Raw genomic sequence first — 22,424 nt, 5'->3', positions numbered from 1 at the left:
TCACAACTGTGCATACTTCATATTACTTAGGAGCGGTAATTAATTAAACAAAAATAAAACCATGTATTGAATCTGGATTAGACTTTCTAACTTGTCTTTGGAGATCAGTGAGGCACATTCAAATTTCCAAATGTCCTCTAGTCTTAAATTAACTTCAGAAAGCCACAGCAGTGGTAACTCCAGAAAATACATTGGAGTTCCTCTATTGTTAATTATTTTTCTTTATAGTACTGTGCATTCAGCTTGTATTTAATGTTGCTATATTAAAAAATAGTATTTTCTGAACTCTTAATTCTGTATATGCAACTGGGTTTCTGCACTCATCCTGTTTTTCACTCGGAACTTTTCCACAGGCACAACTCTTTTGTTTTGGTTTGGTTTTTTGTTTTATTTGCCCAGGACTTTCTGCTGGCTGTGCCTTTGTTTGAAGCTGTAGGACTGACTAGGCTGGAAGGCGATGAGGGGACCCAGCGTGTTTGCAGAGCTCAGACTTTACTACACTACAGTAAGGTGAGCTGAATAACTTTGCTGTTACCTATTCTGTATTTGTTACAATTTGTGAAGCTGAGGAATATAATATTAGTGCTTGGGTAATGCATGGATGGACATAGTCTCTCATTTGAAGGCCCACATTGTACTTTGAGAACTGTGTGGATTCACCAAATTCTCAAATTTTCACATTCATCTTTCACATTAAGTTACCTTTGAGTTTTTCAATCAAATTTGAAGAATACAGCACCACCAAACTCTAGCAGAGTTTAAGAAGTTGGTCACAGAAGGTTACCTTATTTCTTGGTGAGGGTATTGCTCAGCAGAGCAGAGAGAAATTATTCCAGCTGCAAAAATGAAATAAATAAAGCACAGGATGAGCACCAGAAAGTTAGTGCCGTAGTGAGGTTGAAGCCGCAAAAATTGAGAAATTGTCACACGACAGTATTTCACAACACATTCAACCCCTCAGGGGCAGGCTCACTAGTAATTTTAAGATAATTAGGTGCAAATAATGGAAGTGCACTAAAAGCCTTCCATTCCCATGATCATAACAGGAGCAGACACAAGACTGTAAGAAGATATTTTCTAGCACACAGATTGTTTCCATTATATTTATGTCTTTTTAGAGTAAGGATACTCCACCTTTTATTTCTTCTCACACAATGCTAGCAAAACAGACTTCAAAGTTGGTGACATATTGTCTAAGTGGCTCTGTGTACAGAAGTCAGGGAAGCCTGAAAGTCTCCCTGTGCACCTCTATCCTCATAGTCGTACTTTTAAGATCTACGTCATTATATAAAGAAAGAACATCAGGTTTCCTGCTGCACAGCCCAATCCCTTTGGAATATTCCTGGTGCACTCTACTTCCACTATCTATGAAAGCACCAGGAAAAATCTGCCCTGAATTACTTTACATTCACTTTAGTTTCCAAATTCATGTCAGCTTGAAATTTGACAAAACATTTAAAACATTTAAAAATTTAAGGTGATCTATCAAGGTGCATCAAGTTGGTTTTGGAGCAGAATGAAATTAATTTTTTTACCTTAGGCCCTAAAGCAGTTCAACACAGAGCTAGACAAACATCAATGCCAGCACAAGGGAAAACACCAGGAATGTACACCAAGGGATGGATCACAAGAGAAAAGAATAACAAAACTGTCTCTTTTGACAGAGGACAGCTACTAGATCTCCTCAGTGTACCATCAGATATTACACTTGAACTAAAACCCCACTGCAGTTTAAGACTGAATGAATCAGGGACCCAAAGCCCAACTTTCCCTCTCTTCTAGATAGCATGGCCTTGCTTCCCCCCGACTCTCAGAAAGGTGCACATGAAACTGAGATTGTGTTAGGATGCTGATTTCATTGAAATTTTATCACTTTTCTGATAAATTCCTTTGGAATATTTAAAGTGCTCTGAAACACCTCACTGAATGATACCACAGTGTAAAGGATAGGGGAAAAGGTGGGAATGTGCAAATCAGCAACCAGAGAGTACAAGGCCACCAAAAGCTGACTCAGACTAGGTTAAGATGTTAAGAGTGAGCTTCTCTTTGAAGATATGTAAAGAAGTTCTTCTCTATGTGATCAGTAGGTTTTTGAAGAAAACTCTACTATAACTTTGGAAGATACTTAGGTATTCATGGCTCCAACTATCTGTGCTTGACATCATAGACCACAAGCATCAGACCTTGTAAGACAAAAGGAATGGTTAGTAGTCAGATGAGAAGCCAACACAAATCCGCTAATTATGTTTTAGCCTAAGTTCCACTGTTTTGTATTTCTCTTCAGTACCCAGCAGAAAAAGAAGAGGAACAATAAATAACCTTGCTATGAACTCTGACCCTAAAATAAAGTGCACGTGACATCACAAGTAACACACAGCTACTTTCAGTATTATGTAAATTGAAAATGGACAATGTCACCTGATACAGATTATTATACTGCTGAAGTCACAGTAAGAAGAGAAATCACAAGAAAATACAATTTTTATGTTGCTGCTGTAAGAGTGGGAATAGGTAACTTTTTTTACAAACCCTGTGATTAATTTTATCTTCCTTGATCAGACATTATCTATGACTTTAAGTCAGGAAACAGCACTGGTATTACAGAAATTACTTCCTCCATGTGGCAATCACACATGCAGTTGAGGGAAATCACACAATATTTCTTCAAAAAGGAGGGTGAACACAGGAGCACTTAGGTGATGCAGGATGTCACAAAGTCACTCTAGGGTCTGGCAAGAGCCCCACAAAGGCTTGGAATAATGCTGCTAGGGATAGGGTCACTACAGTTCCCTGAGAAAAGATCTCACATACATAAATCCTTTGAAGAGATCCCAGGATAGAGCTGGTGTCATCACACTTATGCTCAAGGCTCAAGATGCCCATAAAGCTTGATTAATTGCGAGAGTATCCAAAGCACAGCTGGTTGTTTGCATTATACAGGACAGTCTATTAATATTTACACAGCTAAACTTTGACCTACTTTATACACTGGACTGTGTATGTGCAAAAATATGTATTTGGTTTTTCATTTGTTCTGTTGGATTTTTTCCTTCCTTTTTTACGTTAATTTCTTCAGTTAGCATTTAAGAGACACGAGGGTCCTAAAACAAAAAGGAGTGTTAGCAGTTTACAATTACAAAGATTCAATCAAAAAAACCAAAGGTGCACAAGAACAGGAGGCAGGAAAAGCCAAATTAGGCTCTCACTTGCACTGACATTAGTCCAGTTACTTCATTTTGTTTCAGTGTTTTATGCTTTTGCAAAAGAAGAACCATGTTTCAATCTCCCTAGACTCATCAAGCAGTAAAATACAGTAGAAAAAGGTCACCTCTATCTTTAAAATTATCTTCCCTGAATTCTTTTAAGAAAGGGAAAAGGTGGTATTAAAAAGGAGACACTTAGTGAGGCCATATCATACAGTCTAATGTAAAAACTGATTGTGTAAGAATCGTCAGTCATGAAGCTAAGCCTCACAACAACTGCTTTGGAGTTCGCTGGGCCTCTGCCATTCCTTTTATAGATGAATAATGTAAAGTTCACTCACAAGATCAGCTCTGTGCAGCCTCACAGAGAGCTAAGTGTTGATTATCTGAAACCAGCTTCTTCAGCACATAATCAGATCATAAACAACATGTAATAGAGTGCTGCATTCCAGGTAATACAGCATGATCTACTTAAGTGCATAAGCTATTTTAACTCATGAAAGTAGGTGAAGGTTGTTTAAAAGCATAGTAACTGTTAAAGCAACTGGTGGGCAAAAAAAACCCCCGAAGACCTCTGTCAAAAAACCCCATCGCTGTTGTAACCAAACAGCTCAACAATAGGGCAAGTGCTACATTTCAGTAAGTGCCTCAGTGTAAAGAGATGGGGCTTATCTGTGCCTGCTATGGGGCAGATTTGGCAAAGTCAATCAGCAGGCTCAGGTCTCAAGCAGGTGTCCCAGCCTGCTGCAACCATACGGCACTGCCGTTCTCATGCTAACAGTCCTACAGCTGCCTGGGCCAAAAGCTGTCCCTGATTGATGACTACACAGAGAAGATTCAGAAGCACCACACAGACTTGTGCACGTCTTGTGCAGCTGTGATCCTTTTTAAATCACAGGCAATATTTCTCTGAGCAGAAAAGAACAGTTCTGCCCAGTGTTTGCCATTATAGCATTAACTGCTCTGGTAAACACAAGTATACATTACAGGCTGTTATGACAACTTGCGTCCAGACTCTTGGGGGTAAAAAAAAACAAAACCCACACAAACAAAAACACCCCAATGAAATGTAACCCTTTAAAAATTGGAGCTGAACTTTTTACATTTCTTCATACTCTAGTTCTGCATTGGTAATTGATAATGTCACAAAAATATTTTTCCTTACAAGACATCAGCTCAAGTTTCTAGGCTTTCCCTCAGATCCCCTGAACCTCCAGTTCATGTCACAGAAAAAAAAGCGGAAACTTTCAAGCATTCTGAGAAAAAAAGGTGACAGTGCTGTCTGCTGACTTCTACTATGCATACAGGAGTTTATTTTACCCCGTGACCACGAAGAACAGGTGGATGAAGCACTCTACAGACAGCTCAAAAAAGCCTCCCATTAGCAGACCTTGATCCTGATGGGGGAATTCAACCACTGAAATATCTGCTGGAGGAAAAACACAGCAGGGCATAGTCAATTCAGCAAGTTCTCAGGGAGCCTCAATAACAACTTGCTGGCCCAAATGACAGAGGAGGTGATCAATGAGTTGCTCTGCTGGGCCTCATACCTATCAACATGGAAGAGCTTGTTGGGGTCAGGCACAGCCTTGGCTGCAGTGACCATGAGATGGTAGAGTTCAGGATCCTGAGAAGCAGGGCAAAAAGCAAGATCGCAACCCTGGACTTCAGAAGATCATATTTTGGCCTCTTCAGGGATCAACTTGAAACAGCACCATCAAATAAGGCCCTGGAGGGAAGAGGATCCAAGAAAATTAGTTGTTATTCAAAGATCACCTCATTCAAGCTCAAGAACAGTCCATCCAAATGACCAAGAAAAAAATGCCCACATGGATGAACAAGCAGCTCTTAACAAAACTCAAACATAAAAAGGGAGAATGCAGAAGGTGTAAGAAGAGACAAGTAACCTGAGATGAAGACACTGTCTGAGCACACAAAGACATGGTTAGGAAAGCCAAAGTCCACCTGGAATTGAATCTAGCAAGGAATGTCAAAGGCAACAAAGAAAGTTTTTATAGCTACGTAGGTGACAAAACACAGACTAGGGATAATGTGGGCCTGCTGCTGAATGGAGCAGAGGACATGGAAAAGGCTGAGGTACTGAATGTCCTCTTTGCCTCAGACTTATGTAAAACTATTAAATTTAGGACTGTTATTCTTTATTTATAATAAATATAGAAGTATAATAAAGGACAGAACAACCTTAACTTGCCTTAAATCTAAACTAGCTCAGGGCATTAATCAGATAAACTAGTGACCAGTGTTCTGTTTACCAGCCAAAACATACATCAAGTAAAATAAAACATGCCTAAGTAAAACAAATCATTCCATACACCAAAGAAAGATTAACATAATGACGTCTGGAATTACTTTGCCAAACTGAAAATAAGAACAGAAATTACTCTTCCTCTGTAATGTTTTGGCTACTTTTCATCTGCTGGAGGGGGATACCGTGTGACAGTATGCCATTAGCTTCTCGTTATTTCTCTCTTTCATTCCTTGTAATGAACGATGTGCTAAAGCAAGGCATTCTACAGAAGCAAAGCAATACTGTGTTTGAGGAGAATGGGCTCAGGAAGGAAATGGCACACCTCACCTACAGTTCCAAACAGTTTAGAACTACTACTTCTCAAGTGTAAGATTAAAATGCCAATAATTTTTAAAGTATATAGTTTTCAATAACAACAGTGATGTCAATAGCATCACAAATGTCAGACCAGAGGTTACTGGGGAGATATGGAGGCTGGTAACATGTATGTTTTCATATAAACCATCGCACTCCTACAGTACCCAAGCACTCTTGCCAAGGTGTTCCACAAGGCTGCATTCTTATGACGAAGGTACTATCCTGTAAGCACATTTAGTGGAGAGTTAATTTTTCCTCAGCTTCCACCACCATTACTCATCATGGTATATATAAGCCCCATGACCTATGAGTAGCCTTCAGAAGTTTCCTCAGGCAATATAATTGAATCCTGCTCCATTCCTGAGCACCTACAAAGAATATGCATTAATGCTTCAGCCCCACCCTCAGGCAGAAATTACTCAATCATGAGGCCCCATCAGAACCTCCAAAGAATGAGGGTGAAGGGATAAGAAACTCCACTATCTGTAACTAATGGAAACTTACTGAGGTTATACATGAAGAAGGAAGGAAGGCAGGCTCCAGATCCCACGTCCGACAAATCTGCTTAGAAAGGAGATTGTAATCCATAGAGCAGCTCTCCCTAGGCAGTGTAAACCCACCCTTTTAGCACTAAGTGGAATGATCTCTATATTCACATGCTTGTTTTCCATAATGTCATCTCATCCTTCCTTACTTACTGCTGCACATCAGGGAAAGTGCGCCATACATTGCCATGATGATACAATGGAAATAATTACAGAAGATCCTACAGAGTGAAGACAAAGACCACAATGGAGCACTGCCTTTTCTTTCACTGCTGAAGAGGAGCAGAACAAAGAATTCCTTGCAAAGAATCCTGACATCACTTATTATTAATTACCTATCTACTGATTTCTTCTCTAAAGTGGATATGTTGGTAATGCAGCAACAATGAAACCAACAGTCCTGTATTCACATTCAGGAAAAGCATTGCATGCATTCCCACACCTCCATCAACTCTAGAACTGAGCGAAATATTACCCAGCAAAAAATCATCTCCCATTAACAAAATTCTTTCAATTAAACAGTAAAATAACCCCTCATGAATCAGATGCATGTTCTTGCTCAATTTGTACATATAAAGGAGTACAACTAGCGTTAATGGACTGCAGTCCACCTGCAGTGCTGACACTAAAAGCCCAACCATTCCTGACTTTCTATACTTTCTTCCACCTCCAGTGCTATTCCTCTGTCTGCATGACATTCAAGCTGCTTGTCCTCCTTTTCAAAGGCCTTCACTATTTAGTCTTCTACTCACCTACTTTTGGATTAACACACTAACCTTCCTTGTCTACTTCTCCTGCAGACATACTTCTGCCCTATTCTATTCTACTTATCCTAAGATGAGGATATATTCAGAACTTATTTGCAAAGTCACAAAGCACCTTCTACTTCAAATACTCAGTCAGACTTCACTTACTCTGAGATCTCTTTGTCAAATATAGCCCTGCTACAGATTTATATATGCAGATACAAAGAATTGTGGCTCTTGCAGTTTACAATGTTATTGTAATTGGTATTCAGATGTTTGTTGGGTTTTCTTCAAATAAAAATAGATGAAGTGCAATTATCATGAAAATCTAGATGTCCAACATTGCTGGGTAAAGAGTTGTTATGAATATGCAAATTTTGTGACTAAATCTATCTGTACTGCCGTGTCTCTTTTACAGAGCTGAAGAAAATAGAAAAAAAAGAGTCCTCAGAAACAAGAGTGCCAGCACAGGAGTCATACAGGCTGCAAAAGTCCAATTTCGAAAATGTGTTTCTTCTGAAGTTGAACACAAGCTGCAGCAGCATAAGGCTTAGTTCTTCATGCCAACTCATTGGCTTTTAACAAACAGCTCCTTCAATTTGTAATAAAGTATACAGTACACTCCTATGCTTTCAAGTTGGGTTTCTGCAAAACAGGTAACATCATTTCACTCCTCCTGATAAATACACAAACATCAATTAGCTAAAAGGCATTATATGACAATATTCGGGGCAGAGTAACAGCACCCTATAAAGCATAAGGGACTTACTTAAAAGGTGGAAATGACACTGAATTTAAGTAAAAGAAGCAGGGCTTCACTTTAGAAGGTAAGAACACTTGGCATTTCCATTATCCTTTTGTTAAAACATAGCTCCACAAATGCTGATTAGATGTCTACCTAGCCTGCAAAAAATTAAAGAGCAACAACCCTTGTAATCAAGGCAAGTTAAGAGACCAGGTGGAGGGCAGTTTTTGAAAGGACAGATAGCTGTGTGAATCTAAAACAGGCATCCAGAAATTCTGGGTGTTGTCTCCAAAAACATGTAGACACAGCTGCAAATTCAACTAGAGACTTATTTTGTTCTCATTCAATTCAAACATGTCCAGGAATTTGATCAAACATGAAGAAAAAGTACCTGAATCCTTTGTTGCAAAAGAAAATGCAGAAGAAAATGTACTGGAAATGATCGTGCATTGTACTCACCATAATCCTGAAAAATCACAAGTGAAAATAAGTGTATAAGCAACTGCAAAATGCTACTCGAATACAAACTGCTATTCATTGTCGGGTTTTGAAACATCTATTCCTTATTCCTTATTTCTGTTCTTACATACATAAACTTGGTATTCTACATTTAACTTGACAGGATTTCTCACTTGAATGCTTGTGATTTACAATGCATTTGCCTTCTAATTTACTGGAACTGCCATTTTACCTGGGGGGATTTAACTAAAGCTGTTTCCATATGTTTTGAGCTCTAAGCTTGAGACCATGGATTTGGAACTGTATAGTGTTTTGCTATTGGGCAGGTTGGCATAAATCCCACGTGTGGTGTATATTCACATAATACCTTCATGGTGCTTTAGTAGGACATCTCTTATGAGTCAAGCAAGCATGCAGTTTTCCAACTTTGTAACTAGAGTCAACACTCAAGAGGTGAAGGATACATGACCATTTTGTCACCAGTATATCACAACAGCCTTGTGTCAAATCCTAGTCATTTTACTCATTCACAAGCGTTATTGTCTCACATTACTCTCAAACAGAAGAGATTGACAATTTTAATGCTTCCACCATTTGAGCAAGGACACAACTGGTTCTTATGAAATGCAGACAGCCAAATCTCACCCAGTGCAAGACATGCCCACCCAGCTCCCGTCTCACACCACACAGCAGCAAGCCTGCATGTCACAGAGTCACAGAGACTGTGCCTTTCTCCCGTTGTCCAACCCCATCTGCCAGGCTTTGTGGACTATAGAACCAGGAAGAGGTTTCCAAAGTGTCCTGTGGTTGGAGATACGCTATACATGGAGGTTCCACCCTACCCCTCCTCTTTCTGAGAAAGGAGGTATCTCTGTTTCCCAGTCACATAGGTCTCAACTCAGGAAAACAGACATTTGAGAGGTCTGAGTACAGGATTAGATAAAGTTCACAGTGACTCAAGAGTGAAATCCTAGCCCTAGTGACATCAACTGAAAAACTCTCACTGACTTGAGTGCCAAGATTTCAGTCCATATCCCAAACTAAAGTGTCTTTTAAGCTGATGAAATTTAGGCCCAAATCCTGTAGGAAATGTACACATCTTTCACTTTACATATTGAGCAGTTCCAATTCAATTGAACCATTAACATTAAGTAAAGTGACACTTGCTGGTAAGTGAGATCCAGACTCTAATTGTAAGTACAACCTTAAGGTCTTACAATGTAGTGATAGGAATCAAACACTACAAAAGCAACTCCAGGAATGCTTGCTTCTGTTTTGGGTTTTTTTTTTACTTACTTTTGTCTGATCATCAGCTTTAAATACATAGCAGATACTTTGCTGATTTGCTGCTTCATCCTTTATCAGACAAGCAAAGTAACTTGGATCGTGGCTGTTGTGAATCAGTTTGTGGACATGCTGTGGCTTGTATTCAAACAAACTTGAACAAATCAAAGGATCCCACTGCTGGATTTTCCCCGTGTCTGGTTCGCATCGCAAACTCGCTGGTGAAACATGAAGTCGGACTTGGCTGATGCCAGGTTCTTCTTTGGAAGACTTTGTACTGAGCATCCGGATCTCTGCCACAATCCAAGGCAGCATTGACATGGTGGTTAGCGAATGCACTGGGAGAGAACCAATGAGCTGGAGACTGAAACTCGCTGAGAAATCACTAGGTGTTTGACACTTTTTAACTTTGAATGTTATTGGCTCCATTTTATCACTCTTTAGGGAACCCGGACTAATTCACCAATATTTCAGTTTCATGGAATGACGGCTCCTTTGATTAAAGAACAGAAGAGTTCTGAAAGGAAAAAAATAGTTATGTAGGTGCTGGTACCCTATTAAAAACAAACTCAGTAACACAAATAATTAATAGCTTAACATCGGAAGAAACAAGCTGGTCAGAAGAGACAATCTGACCATCTACCATGACCTGTCCAGTGAGTTCCCCCTCTCTACAGTGGGCCTTAGTATTTCATATCCGACAAACGTGATTGCAATAAATACATTGCTTGGAAAAAAGTTAGTCCTGATTTAAAAGTTGTTTTATGACCCTGGCTAAACATCCAATGACTAACTAAACTTTAAAATGCACATTCTTGTGCATTACCCTGTAATGCACATTACCCTGTGTCTGTTTCATGGGCAGGCATATGTGGATCACACCAGCCTATTTCAATCCTATTATCACAGAAGGAACTCAGCTGAGCTATTCTGACCTTCATGACAGTTGAAGTCAGTGCTTGCTAAGACACTTCCACATTTGAAAAAAAAAAGAAGGTAACTTGACAACTTTCTTGTTCATATGTGGATGTCTTTGAATTTGGCTACTAATATGGAGTTGTTTCCTTGGGTACAGTTTGCCAAGTGAATATTGGTTGTAACCAACCAGACTTTTTCAATAAATAACACTCCAGAAATCATTGTCATCTGAAAAAGCCGGCAGCAGTCAACTGACTGATCACAGATAAACCTGTGAGATAGCAGTCATGAGCAATAATCCTTATAGCACCCCATGAAAAACCAGACAATGATCACAATTCATGATTGCATTTTAATGCTGGGCAGCGAGACAGGAATACTTAAATACACACTGACATTGTATCATTTCCATTCCTTAAAATATCAAATGGAACTCTGTTAGACACATCCCTGTTGTAACCCTGTTATACCCAGCGTCTACCACCACTACTGTTATGTATCAGTAGTTTTAGTAACAAAATCCAATAATTGCATTTATTTATAAATATCACTTTGCAAAATACAGTCTACAAAAACACGTAGATTGGCATTTGTTATACTACCCTATTTTAACTCATTAATTGAGCCTGTTTCAGCTGTTACATTATATTGTGTAAGACTGACGAGAACCTGACAGGCCTGTAATTGTGTGTGTTTAAATACCAAGACATTAGTTTACCCTCAGTCTTATGAGAGTTTCCCATAAGAAGACCTATTAAAACCAACATGGACAGTACCAAGAACTCCTTACAAAACTTTAATTACATTTGAACATCTGTTTACTGTGGCAACAATATTTCTTGTCTTTGTTCATCTACAAATGTGACCAATCAAAAATAGCAGTATTTTTCCTCATAAGTTTTCATTAAACTTTGTCCTTCATTTGTCCTTGTAATAATATTCTCAAACTGAGTTTCTAACAGTCTTTCACCTTGTTGAAAATGAAAGAAAACTTTAGGATTTAAAAAAACCTGAAAACTTCTAAAAAAAATTAAAATGCAACCAGTTTGTAAGTGTCTGAGTGGGGGAAAATGTTCCTGCAGTAACTGGCAAACTGTAAAAACAAGAGAACTGCAGAAACCATTTCTGGGTACATTTACTTTTCTGAAATTTTTGCATCTTTTGACAAATGAACTCTGTGGCAATGTCACCAGTTCCAATGATACCAAATTCAGCAAAACTAATAGTGCATGAGTGCATGTTTTAAAGACACTATTCAATGAAATCATCATAAGCAGCACTCTAGATGTGTAGAACAATTTTTTTAAAAGCCCTTTCATAAAGCTCTGTGTGTGTGTCTGCATGTGGGAGATGTGTGAAAAAGGACCATGAAAATCTAGAATTTGTATGCCTAATTTCAATTATATTACAATTGGTTTTAATGTGTTTGTTTGTTTCACAAACAAGCAAGAAAACAAACGCCAGGTTGGACATCAGAAAGAATTTCTTAATTGAAAGGGTGGCAAGGATTGGAATAGGCTGCTCTCAGAAGTCGTGGAGTCACCATCCCTGGAAGTGTTCAAGAAATGATTGGACATGGCACTTAGTGCTATGGTTTAGTTGACACGGTGGTGTTCAGTCAAACGTTGGACTTGATGATCTTGGAGGTCTTTTCCAACATCAATGATTCTATGATTCTATATGGGATAGCAGCTTCAGGAAGCATTTTTACACCTCATCAACAGACTGTTAAATGCAATTATCATAGTTTTGTGTCTGCCAGGAATCAAAATGATCTCTTCTTCTTTGACAAACTATTACAACTATTTTCCCCTTAACAGTATCAACAAAAAAAAAAAAACTTGCAGGGAAGATTTGATTAATTCATAAGTACAATGGCAGATATTCCAAAACAAGTAAAAATCGAGTTCTTAGCTTTTAGTGTTTTTGTCACTTCATATCATACATAATAATCTCAGAATGAGAAAGCCTAAGAAAACTCCAGTCTTAAAAAAAAAAGAGGAGAATTGAGCTACCACACAGATAATGACCTATTAGTCACATACTTTTTGTAGCCATAGTTCTTATTTGTGTTTTCTCAGAATTTAAAAAAAAATGCAATTAATTAAAAGGCATATAAAAATATAACAGTCACACTCATTTTAATCAACTTTTCAAGGAAGAGACGATTTGATTACCACCATCTACCATGCTCTTTTACCCCAGACCTACCAGGCACTGTAGCCTCAAATAGAAATAAACATCACAATATAACACATTATTTTGCATGCTAACTATAAGGACTAAACAGTATTTTAAAAAACTAAAAAATGTTAATACTCTGTCATACTTAAACACTGTACCGCTGGAATGTATTTCATATAAATGCAAAGTTTCTTCGCATTCATCTCTTTTTAAAAAAATAAACACCTTGCAAAGTCAACAACATACTCCAGTGCCTGCATTTGTTATTTCTAAAGAAAAACAATTAATACTAAATCAAAACAGCTAAGTAGAAGTCAGAATGCTACGGGGTTTTTTCCTAATCCTAGAAGAGGCTGAAAGTGCAGTTTCTCAGAGCACAAATTTAGCAGCATCAGAAGGTCTCCTTATCTAACCTGTATCATTCTGTATGTTACTGTTCTGCATGTTTACATCTCCCTTTCTCAGCCATTCTTTCTTTGTTTCCTCCTGCTGTCACTTGTCTTAAACAAATCCCACCAGAAATTATGCCAATTTGATGCTGCTGGTGTTAACATTCTTTAAGTTTACACCAAGGACTAGGTTTTACTTCAAGACCATGAAGTATTTCTGTACATCCTTAATTTAGACCTAAAAAATAGTTTTGTTCTACTCAGCAGGCCTATTCCCAGCCATAAAATTAAGCACACGTTACAGCCAAAGAGTAACTGTGCTCTGAGCCCGTCCATGTCTGGCCTGACTCCACCACTTGGAATTATGGCACCTTTACCCACCTCTGGTTGCCACCATTCAGTTCATCCCCTCTGAAATTTGCCTCTGCAGGTGCCGTAAGACTTTACCATACACATTAGTACAGTAGGATCGAACAAGCTTCCTTTTCCTCCCAAATATCTGAGTAACTTTAAAACAGCTTCTTCAAAGCAAATGCTTATTACACCTTTAATCCAAGAGGGAATAGAAAAGGTATAAATATAAAGCTGTCCACTTGTTTCCTTCCACCTCACTTTTGATCTTCCTTTGACAGCTCTAAATAACATTTAGCTTTGTTACTCTGGGCTGGAAGAGGACTGCCAGGTTTTGCTTCACACTGGCTGGGCATCTCTGATTATCCTCCCAGTGCTCACAGACGTAACTAGGACAGTTCCTCTTTCTCCTCTCCACTGGCATCTTTTGAAGGATTTTGGTTGCCCTTGCACTCACAGCTGAGAAGAGCTCGAGCGTCATCCCTCAGCTGACAGCTTTGCTGCTAAGAAAGGCTCATAGACTTTAAACTGGATCTTAATGTTGCCACTGATTTAGCTGTATTTGCTCCATCAGCATAAGAACAGCCAGTCAAACTGTAACACACATGATATTTACACAAAACATATTAATATAACTAGCTCTGCCTTCTATACTAGGGGACACCAGACTGACTCACTACTGTGGAAGATCCACATGGGAACATATGTATGCCCTCTGTCCTCAACTTCTCTTTCACTTAATCAACCCAGCCACTTCTCACAAGTGGGGAACAGGCTTAGAAAGCACACAACACTATGTTGATGGTCCCGTTCTAGCAAAATCTGATACTGTGTTTTTTTTAAAAAAAAACATATTAAGTTCTTGTTCTCTGTGTTATGTCACCAGAAGTTAAAGGGGATGCCCTCAGAGAGAAGTCAGGATGATGGCAGGACAGCATGAAAGGGACAGTCACAAAAGTTATTACTTCTGTCATTCTGGACCGTAGGTTTTCCCTGCATGAAGGTACATGTCTAAGCATCTGTGTGTCATGCAGGACACCATTCCTCAAAACTCATCTTCTCTCAAGAGAGCAAAGGACATGAGGACAAGGTATAGGCTCTGGGTACCGGTCAGTTGGATAGGGCTAGGCAAGCTTTGAGGTTCAGAGGAGAATCTTATGGGGTTATTGTGTTATTAACCTAGGAAGGTGGGGCACTAAACATCAGGTTTGGGCAGCTGAGGGAACAGCAGACAGATTTAGGACAGACTCAAACTAATACACTAAAAAAGGCAAAGAGGGGAGAGAGACTGTTCTAAATCAAAAGAACATATGCAAATAAAAAAAAAAGAAAGAAAAAAAGAGGAAAAAGGAAAAAAGCAGAAAAAAGTTATCCTTCTTTTGTTCTTTCTTCTTAACTGGACTAAATTCAATACAGACATGCAGCCAAAGGTTTTAAACTCTTGTTCAGAACATCAGTAACTATAAACTTAAGCAACTCTTCGCTCTCCTCCAGCTCCTTCCCTGGTTTGGTAGCAGTTGGAGCGCTGGGGCTCACAGCAGAACAGACAAGTTTAGAAGATGCATCAAGCAAGGAAGCAGTCAGAGCTTTCATGCAGCAATGATTAAACAAGGAGTTTGACCTGAGAGTTGTTGAACAGAAAGATGCCAGCTTACTCAATGTTTGCAATTTTTCTGAGAGGCAACTGTGCAGTTACTCCACATCAGGCTGTTGACATGACAGTAGTGTTTTTTCTGTAAGTTTTCTCCCCTTCAAGAAGCCAAGCAAAAATTCCAACCATACAGCAAGGTCTTGTGAAAAACAGCTGGTCTTAAAGAGCACAAATTTGTTCAGCTCTTCTCTGCACGCCATTAGCAGTGAACCCTGACAACAAATGGAACCAGAGGCACTGGTACTGACTGCATTTCACCTCTGATTATTTTAGCAGAAATATCATACTACTTAAGGATTACGAGGAGCCCTGGCCTACAGCCAGAGTTCTGGAACACAAGCCAGGACTAAATACCACTTCTTTCCCTCTCTGTCTGATCCTTAACCGAGATTTACATTGTCTTTGCTCATGCTGACACATTTCTCTATCGACCTGGCAGGATATATAGAAAAACACAAACGAGAATATGTCATGACACAGTCACTGCTGAGAAGTCCTTTTATGTTTCCATTCATATGCATAAAATTATTTTCTTCTTGTCTGGTATCCAACACAGTATCTATTAGATCATTGTATGGGGCAGCTCATTGCAAGCTTTTCTTTTTTTTTTTTTTATTTTTATTTTCTGTATGTGTATTCTTGCAACATTTTTGTCCTGTTTTCTACAGTTAAATAAGATTGTTTAGATACCTTACCACAGGTTACTCTCAGTTTTCAAATAGTTTTAATTAAACTGGCACTTGGAAGCAGGACGCACCCCTCTTGTTGCAAGGATGTTCTTATCTCATAGCTACTGATTATCTGCTGTTTCCTTCTGGAGCTATGGCTTGCTGTGGGCATCAGCACGTGCAAGTCCAGAAGTCAATCTGACTCAGAAATTACTTTTAATTTCCATTATTTTTTCATTAAATGCTGACTTCTAAAAGATACTTTTAAATGCTGTCAGCAGCTTCAGATGGGGCCCTGAATAACCCACCATATACTCTGGTACTGGTTTTCCAGTAATAAGCGCACCTAAAATATTTAGCAATATAGCCAGCACTTATATCACTATTCAAATAGGTTAAAAAATCTATTAATAACAAAATTGCAACAAAACGGTAGTATGTTCTTGATTATAAACATACACATTTATAATCAACTATCAAATGAAGAAAATAGCTGACTGTTCCTGCCCTTAATGCCTGTTGCTCTTTCCCTAATAGAGTCCATGGAAATTAATATGCCGATGATTGAGGTCGTCTTAGTCAGCCTCATACAGACCTGAACAAAATACTGGGCTGTTCTACCACTATAATGAACTGAAAAAAAAATCTTTGTAAAAGAACACTTGCTAGATAAATTACATTATGAATGCCACTCCTTTTTAATCAATTACATATCCACAGCCAAAATGCCTGCATCCAACTTTTCAGTTAACCAAATTAAAGTGAAAAAAGCGTCAAGTCATCCACCTATCACTGAATGTGTTTCACATTCCTTTCAGCCTCTCGCTCTTCTCACCTGCAAGCATTTCTACTTTTGCATATAACCTATGATTTTTAGCGTTTCTATAAAACAACAAATTCTGTGACAAATTTCTATTTCAGCACTCAGAAGTGTTAAAAGTATAGTCATCAGCTCAGAGGTATTTGCTATTCAGAAGATGTATATTTTATTAATTTTTGACCCACGATGTTCAATTCAATCCAATCTCTGGGTTTAACAGAGGCACAAATCCCAACATCTGCACTACTGAAGGTTCCTACAGCAGATCTGCCATGTTAGCCTCTCTGCCAAATACAACACGGCACACAAAGGTCTCAATTTTTTCAAACTGCGCTATAAATAACCACATTCGTTTCATACCTCTCGTGAACGCGGTTTCAAGCGGTCATTCCCTTGTTGACTTACTTCGCGAATTTAAAGGGCCATAAAAGCACTGCGCCGTTGTGGAGGGATTGAGGTTACACCCGGCTGTGCTGCGGTTGGAAAGGTCTGTTTCACGCCAGGGAAGAGCTTTGCTGCCCTGAGAAGGAGCGGGGTCTGGGAGGAGCTACACCCACCGAATTTGCATTGATGGATAAGGAAAGAGCAGGCAAGAGAGAGAAAGAACTTAAAAGCAGACCGTGGCACATCAGGTGATTAAATTCAAGCAGGTCTTTTTGTTATTCTGACGAGGAGCCAGCTCTCCTGGGACCCCGACAAGAGACAAGGGCGGCACCGGCGCGCCCGTCCCCTCCCCGTCCCGCAGCAATGCTGTCCCCAGAGCAAGCGCTGCAGCTTCGACCGACGGCGCGACCCCACCGCGGGAGCCGGGACGGCTGCAGCCCGTCCTTCCCCGCTGCGGGGACGGAGCGGGGCCCCAGCCGGACCCACCCGGCGGCTTCTCCCACCTCGGGGCGCGGGTGCAACACAGGCTGCCCCGCCAGCGAGTGCCTCACTTCTCGCCTCAGCTCTTTCACTTCCTCAACACCAAGAGCCGCTCTTCCTCCTTCCTCCCACCCTCCCAAAACGCAGCTCGGCCCCGCCAGCGCCGCTCCCCCGGGCCAGCCCCCACTGCCGCCCCAGCCAGGCCTGGGGCTGGAGCGGGAGCTGGAACTGGGACTGACCGGGACCCGCTTACCGCCGCAGGATGTGCCGGCTGTAAGGAAGTGCCGTCGGCGGGCAGGAGCGGCGCCCCCGGGCTGCCCTGCCGGGCACCTCCCGCGAGGGGCGGCGGGCAGAGCCGGTAACGGGCCGGGCAAGCCACCGCCTCCCGCTGCCCGCCCCGCCCCGACCTGCCCGCGGCCCGGGCGGGAGCAGGGGGGACCCGGGCTGCACACCCAGCGATGCCGCTCGCCGCCTCCCTCCTCACCCCGCCAGCGCAGGCGAAAATAGCAACAGGCGGCGGGTCCCGGCCCGGGGTGGGGGCCGGAGAGGGACAGGCGTCCGCCAGAGCCGACGGGCAGCCGGCGACAGTCGGGCGCCCATGTCGCGACCGTGGGCAGCTGGAGCCCTCGCCCCCGGTCCGTGTCGTCCCTCTCGAGCAGCATTTCGGCGACGCTGCCCCGTGTGTCTGGCACAGCCTCTAATCTCCCGCGGAAAACGTGAGCCCGAGCGGACCACTAAACTTGCGAGCAGTTTGCTCGCAAAAATGGGACTAGCCCGGCTCCTGGACTCTGGAGCGGCCAAGTCCCACCTCGGGTGTGGGCCCAGCCCTGGCCGCGGGGCAGCCTTCTGCGGATTCACCTTCGCTGAGTCACGTTCATACCTTCCATGCACGAGAAGCCAAACTTACAAATGTATAAAATCACTGTAAGAGTTGGTATTAGTCGGTCTTTCAGTTGCCAGAGAGGATAAGGGATGAGCGGATCCAGAAACTTAATTATACTCCTCTGCAAGTGCAGATGATTAAGGCACCCTATATTGCTGTTCTGCAAACCACTTTTGCACTCAATTAATTTCAAGTCTTCTTGGCAGTAAGACCACTGATTTACTTACTTTTAAGCCTGTACACATTTGTAGAATCGGAGCTTTCTAAAGGAAATCTGCTGAGTTGGTATGAGGGGAACAGTCAAGCAGTTAAATGCAAGCATAGTATTGCCCCAGATTATGAAAAACAAGTTAGATTTGGTATGTAAGCAAATCCCCTACTTGCAAAGTGTAGATACGCATGTATCTCCACAGCCTTTGGCTCCTAGGGGTACTTTCATAGTATTGCTGATATGTGAATTGAAGTATGCAAGCAGCAGTTCCCTCAGGGCACTTTTCCCTACCTGTACTCAGTTCATGGTTTGCTTCTGCTTCTTCAGACATGGGAATAGGTATGAGTGCCTCTTGTTTTTCAGTGACATCCTTTGCGTTCCTTGGGAAGAGCAGTACCATCTCCTTGCAACCAATGCCTGTCTTAGTTTTTAAACCATCACAGCTAGGGACACCTCAGCTTATCCTACCACCTACCAACCTCAGCGCCTGAGACAAGTGTGCCCTATTGCTCGTTTTATGCTGCCTGAGCACTGCACGCTCTGGTAACCATATTCTAGCAGAAGGTGAACTGCAATTCCAGCCCAGACAGCTCCAGCACTTCAGCTGAGGCTCATGCATTGCCAAAGTACAAACCAATGATCTTAAGAAGACATTTTTTAATGCTTCACTGTTGCCTTTCAGAAGATGGTAATGAAACAGATGTGGATCCTACAAGACTATTTCTTGCTGCTAAGAAAATCCTTGAACAACAACAGAAGTCAATACTAGAGCATTACAATTAGAAATCCTTTCTTTCTTCTCCTTTTTGATAGCTGGGAAAGAAATCAGCCACAGTGTTCAGGCTACCTCCCATGAAAGCTACCTAATCATCACCTTTCAGGCTACACTGGACAGCATTCCTTCTCTCTCTGCTTTGTGATGAAACTGTTACTTAAGTAGAGGGGAAAATAATCATTTGTGGAACAAGAAAAGAGCTAGAATGGGGGTTGTACATTCCAGTCCCTAAAAATTAAACACTTCTATGTGTTCCATGGACTGGTACACCCATATTCAAGTGAAAGTCTTGTACATCAGGCTTCCTAGCAGTTTCTAATTTTCTGAAGCAGTAGATCTCTTTTTCTTCACAGGTCAGATTTTCTTTACAGTTAGCCTATTAACTAAAACACACTACTATCACATTAATTTCTTCAGACAGAGGAGGAAAATGTGCTTTCCCCATCCTGCAAAAATTATGTAAAAGAACACTTGTTTAACCATTTTGTTTGTCCAGTCACATTCTGAAGAAATGCAAAGAAAACCCCTCCACTGCCTTTTGTACAGAACCTGAATATACAGGCTTGTACGAGGCATGCTATGAGAAGGCAATGGAGGCAATGGAGCCTCTTTTATAGGCTAAGGAGCAGAGGCATCCACTCACTTGATCCCAGTTGGGGTAGGATTGTACATCAGTACAAATTTAGGCTGAATGTGCCTGGGCATGAGTGAGGACAGAGCTTGGGCTGCTGTGACAGTGGATTCACCCTTTGAAGTACCACGAGGCAAACAGGAAGTTTTAAGTTTCCACCCAAGATGCTTTCAGAGTTCAAGTTGCTCCATAGTTGGGCAGCAGCTGAGCAGTAACATTTTTGGATTGTGAATTTGAATGCAGGCACTTACATTAAGCTTCAGTTGCATTATAAGCCTCTGCACTTTTCCCTCTGGATAACCCATAATGATGAATTTCTATTGCTGTTATATAAAACAGACTAAGTATTTTTTTGTGACTTCTTTCATGTAAATCTGTTTAGTACCTTAATATGGGCATGCTACTAATTGTTTTGCAATGACTTGACTTAAGTGAGCTCTGGAGGAAGTTCTAAATTCTTATGCAATGACATTGTATCTCCACATGCTATTTATATATAGACCCTGATATTTCATAAAATTTGCATAACTGTTACTATAGCACGTTTGCATACTGCATATGCTGTAGGAATGCATGCCAGTGACATTAATTAGTGATTATCTTTGTAGACAAGAGGCTTTCTATTATCACTGATAATGAGTAAAGAGTCAAGAAAGAGTTGAGCTACAATTACAGATCCTGCCTGCTGCTGTCTGTGTTTTTGAGCATTTCAGATTTCATGATTAATCCCATCTCCCCTTCATTCCCATAAATACATTTGAAAATGACTTACCCCTGATTGTGTATTTTAAGCTTTTCCTGTTGTTTGGAAGCTGCTGTTGCTATGCCATCATCTATATTACAGTTTATTTAGGTGGGTGTTAAGATACAATTGGAGAGTTTAATAGGCTCATCTCATTGTGCACAATGTTCTGATGGTGTGTGTCCTCATTTCAGTTACCAGGCAATTGCTATACAAAAGAGTAATGTTGGCTTCCACTTGGAAGTGGAGCAGAAATACTATCCTTGATGAATGTGTGTCTTATATAGTGCAAATAAGTACTGGGAAGGAAAGCAATTCAGCTTAATTATCTTTGATTAGTTTTATACCTGTGGGCAGAGAACAGTTTCATTGGTGATTATTTTTATTTACAATGAATTTTTATATTTATGTATGGCATCCAGATGTCTTCAGCCACAGAATCCTAAATGTCCCCAAACTATGTTGTAAGGACTTAAGCTGGTGGTTAACAGATGTTAATTTAACATCATTTTAATGCTGCTATTCACAGAGACTGTTAATCAAGGATATAGGATTTGCTTATTGGTCATGTGTCAAAATAAAACCCATGACCACTGGAACTTTGGAGGAAACTTTATTTACAGAAACTTTGTAGGTGAATTAACAAATTTAAGCACATACTTGAACAGTAGGAAAATAATTGCTTATATATTAAATCTTCTATAGTGAATTCCAGTTATCCTTGTATGATTTGTTGTATATATAGCAAAATTCTCAAATAAATCCTTCTGCAACTCAATACTTGAGTATTATATAATACTTTTTCATAATATGCTGTGGACTAAGGAAGATTAAATATATTTATTCCTTCCAGCCAAACTGTTTCATAAAGTTTACTGAATAAAATAAAATTCAAGGATGAAACTGGGATTAGTCATCATCATGGCTAGGCTTCGTGAACGAAGATTTGGGAAGGACTCTACCCTAACTGGGACTAGTAAACAAATAAAATAACCTTCAAGTGAAGTCTGTCAGTCTATCTTAAAGCATTAGTATATTTTTGGGTTTTTTTGGCAGAGTTTTGAGTACTGTGCTGATTCCTCTCAGTCTTGCCCCCTAGCCCCATAGGCATGATCCCATATAGGATCTAATGTTTACAACTGTCAGTAAAATTATGTGTCTTCATCTGTTATAAAAAAACAGGCTCATTTTATGTGCTTTTGGTAACTTAGGGATGGCACCTTTCTCTAGGAGTTGCCAGGTATTCCCTTATATTTGAGTTCAGTCAATATAAGCATTCTTTATTCCAGTCATGGCAATTCTCATTTCTGGATAAAATACTAGTGCCTCTGCTCCCAGTTCAAGGCTGCTTATTCACAGATTACATTTGTCTGTTTTTTTAATATCTGTCCTAGCACTAATAATCTCTAACTGGGCTTTTTTATCTTACACAACAGCTTGGTGGAGGAATTAGACCACTTATTCTGACTTGCAATACTGACTTCTCTCTTTGCTATGCTCTTACTGCCTTTGTTTTGATTCTCTATTTCAGTCCTAGATCCTCTTTCTCTGATGCAAGACAATGCTAGTAAAGACTCTAGTAACAACAAGTTTCATTTTGTAATTCTGTAGTTTGTCGTAATTGTTCAAGCAGCTTGATAAACCACTGCAGGTTTGGGGGTTTTTTGTCCCTCCTCCCCCCTGGCCTGAAGTTGTGAACTTCTGTTTGGAACAGAGCAGGGAGTGGAGC

At 40.4% G+C, this 22,424-nt stretch overlaps 1 protein-coding gene across 7 annotated transcripts in view; it reads right to left on the bottom strand.

The window, feature by feature from the left end:
- TBC1D1 (TBC1 domain family member 1) overlaps positions 1-17,801 on the bottom strand; it is a 106,744-nt gene extending 88,943 nt beyond the window's left edge. For 5 of the 7 annotated variants that reach the window (XM_027686480.1, XM_027686484.1, XM_027686485.1 and 2 more), the window contains exons 1-2: positions 17,707-17,801; positions 9,621-10,125 (exon numbers count right to left, since the gene is read on the bottom strand). In XM_027686480.1, coding sequence (XP_027542281.1) covers positions 9,621-10,037 — 417 coding nt within the window. In that variant the 5' untranslated portion in view covers positions 10,038-10,125; positions 17,707-17,801. Of the gene's footprint in view, positions 1-9,620; positions 10,126-16,949; positions 17,063-17,692 lie in introns of all 7 variants that reach the window. The other 2 variants (XM_027686481.1, XM_027686482.1) reach the window with 2 other exon arrangements.
- Positions 17,802-22,424: the final 4,623 nt, after the last annotated feature.

Source organism: Neopelma chrysocephalum, unplaced genomic scaffold (assembly GCF_003984885.1).
Source record: "Neopelma chrysocephalum unplaced genomic scaffold, ASM398488v2 Primary Assembly neopelma1_71, whole genome shotgun sequence".
NCBI classification, from domain to species: domain Eukaryota; kingdom Metazoa; phylum Chordata; class Aves; order Passeriformes; family Pipridae; genus Neopelma; species Neopelma chrysocephalum.
This window is presented reverse-complemented; position numbering and strand designations above follow the sequence as displayed.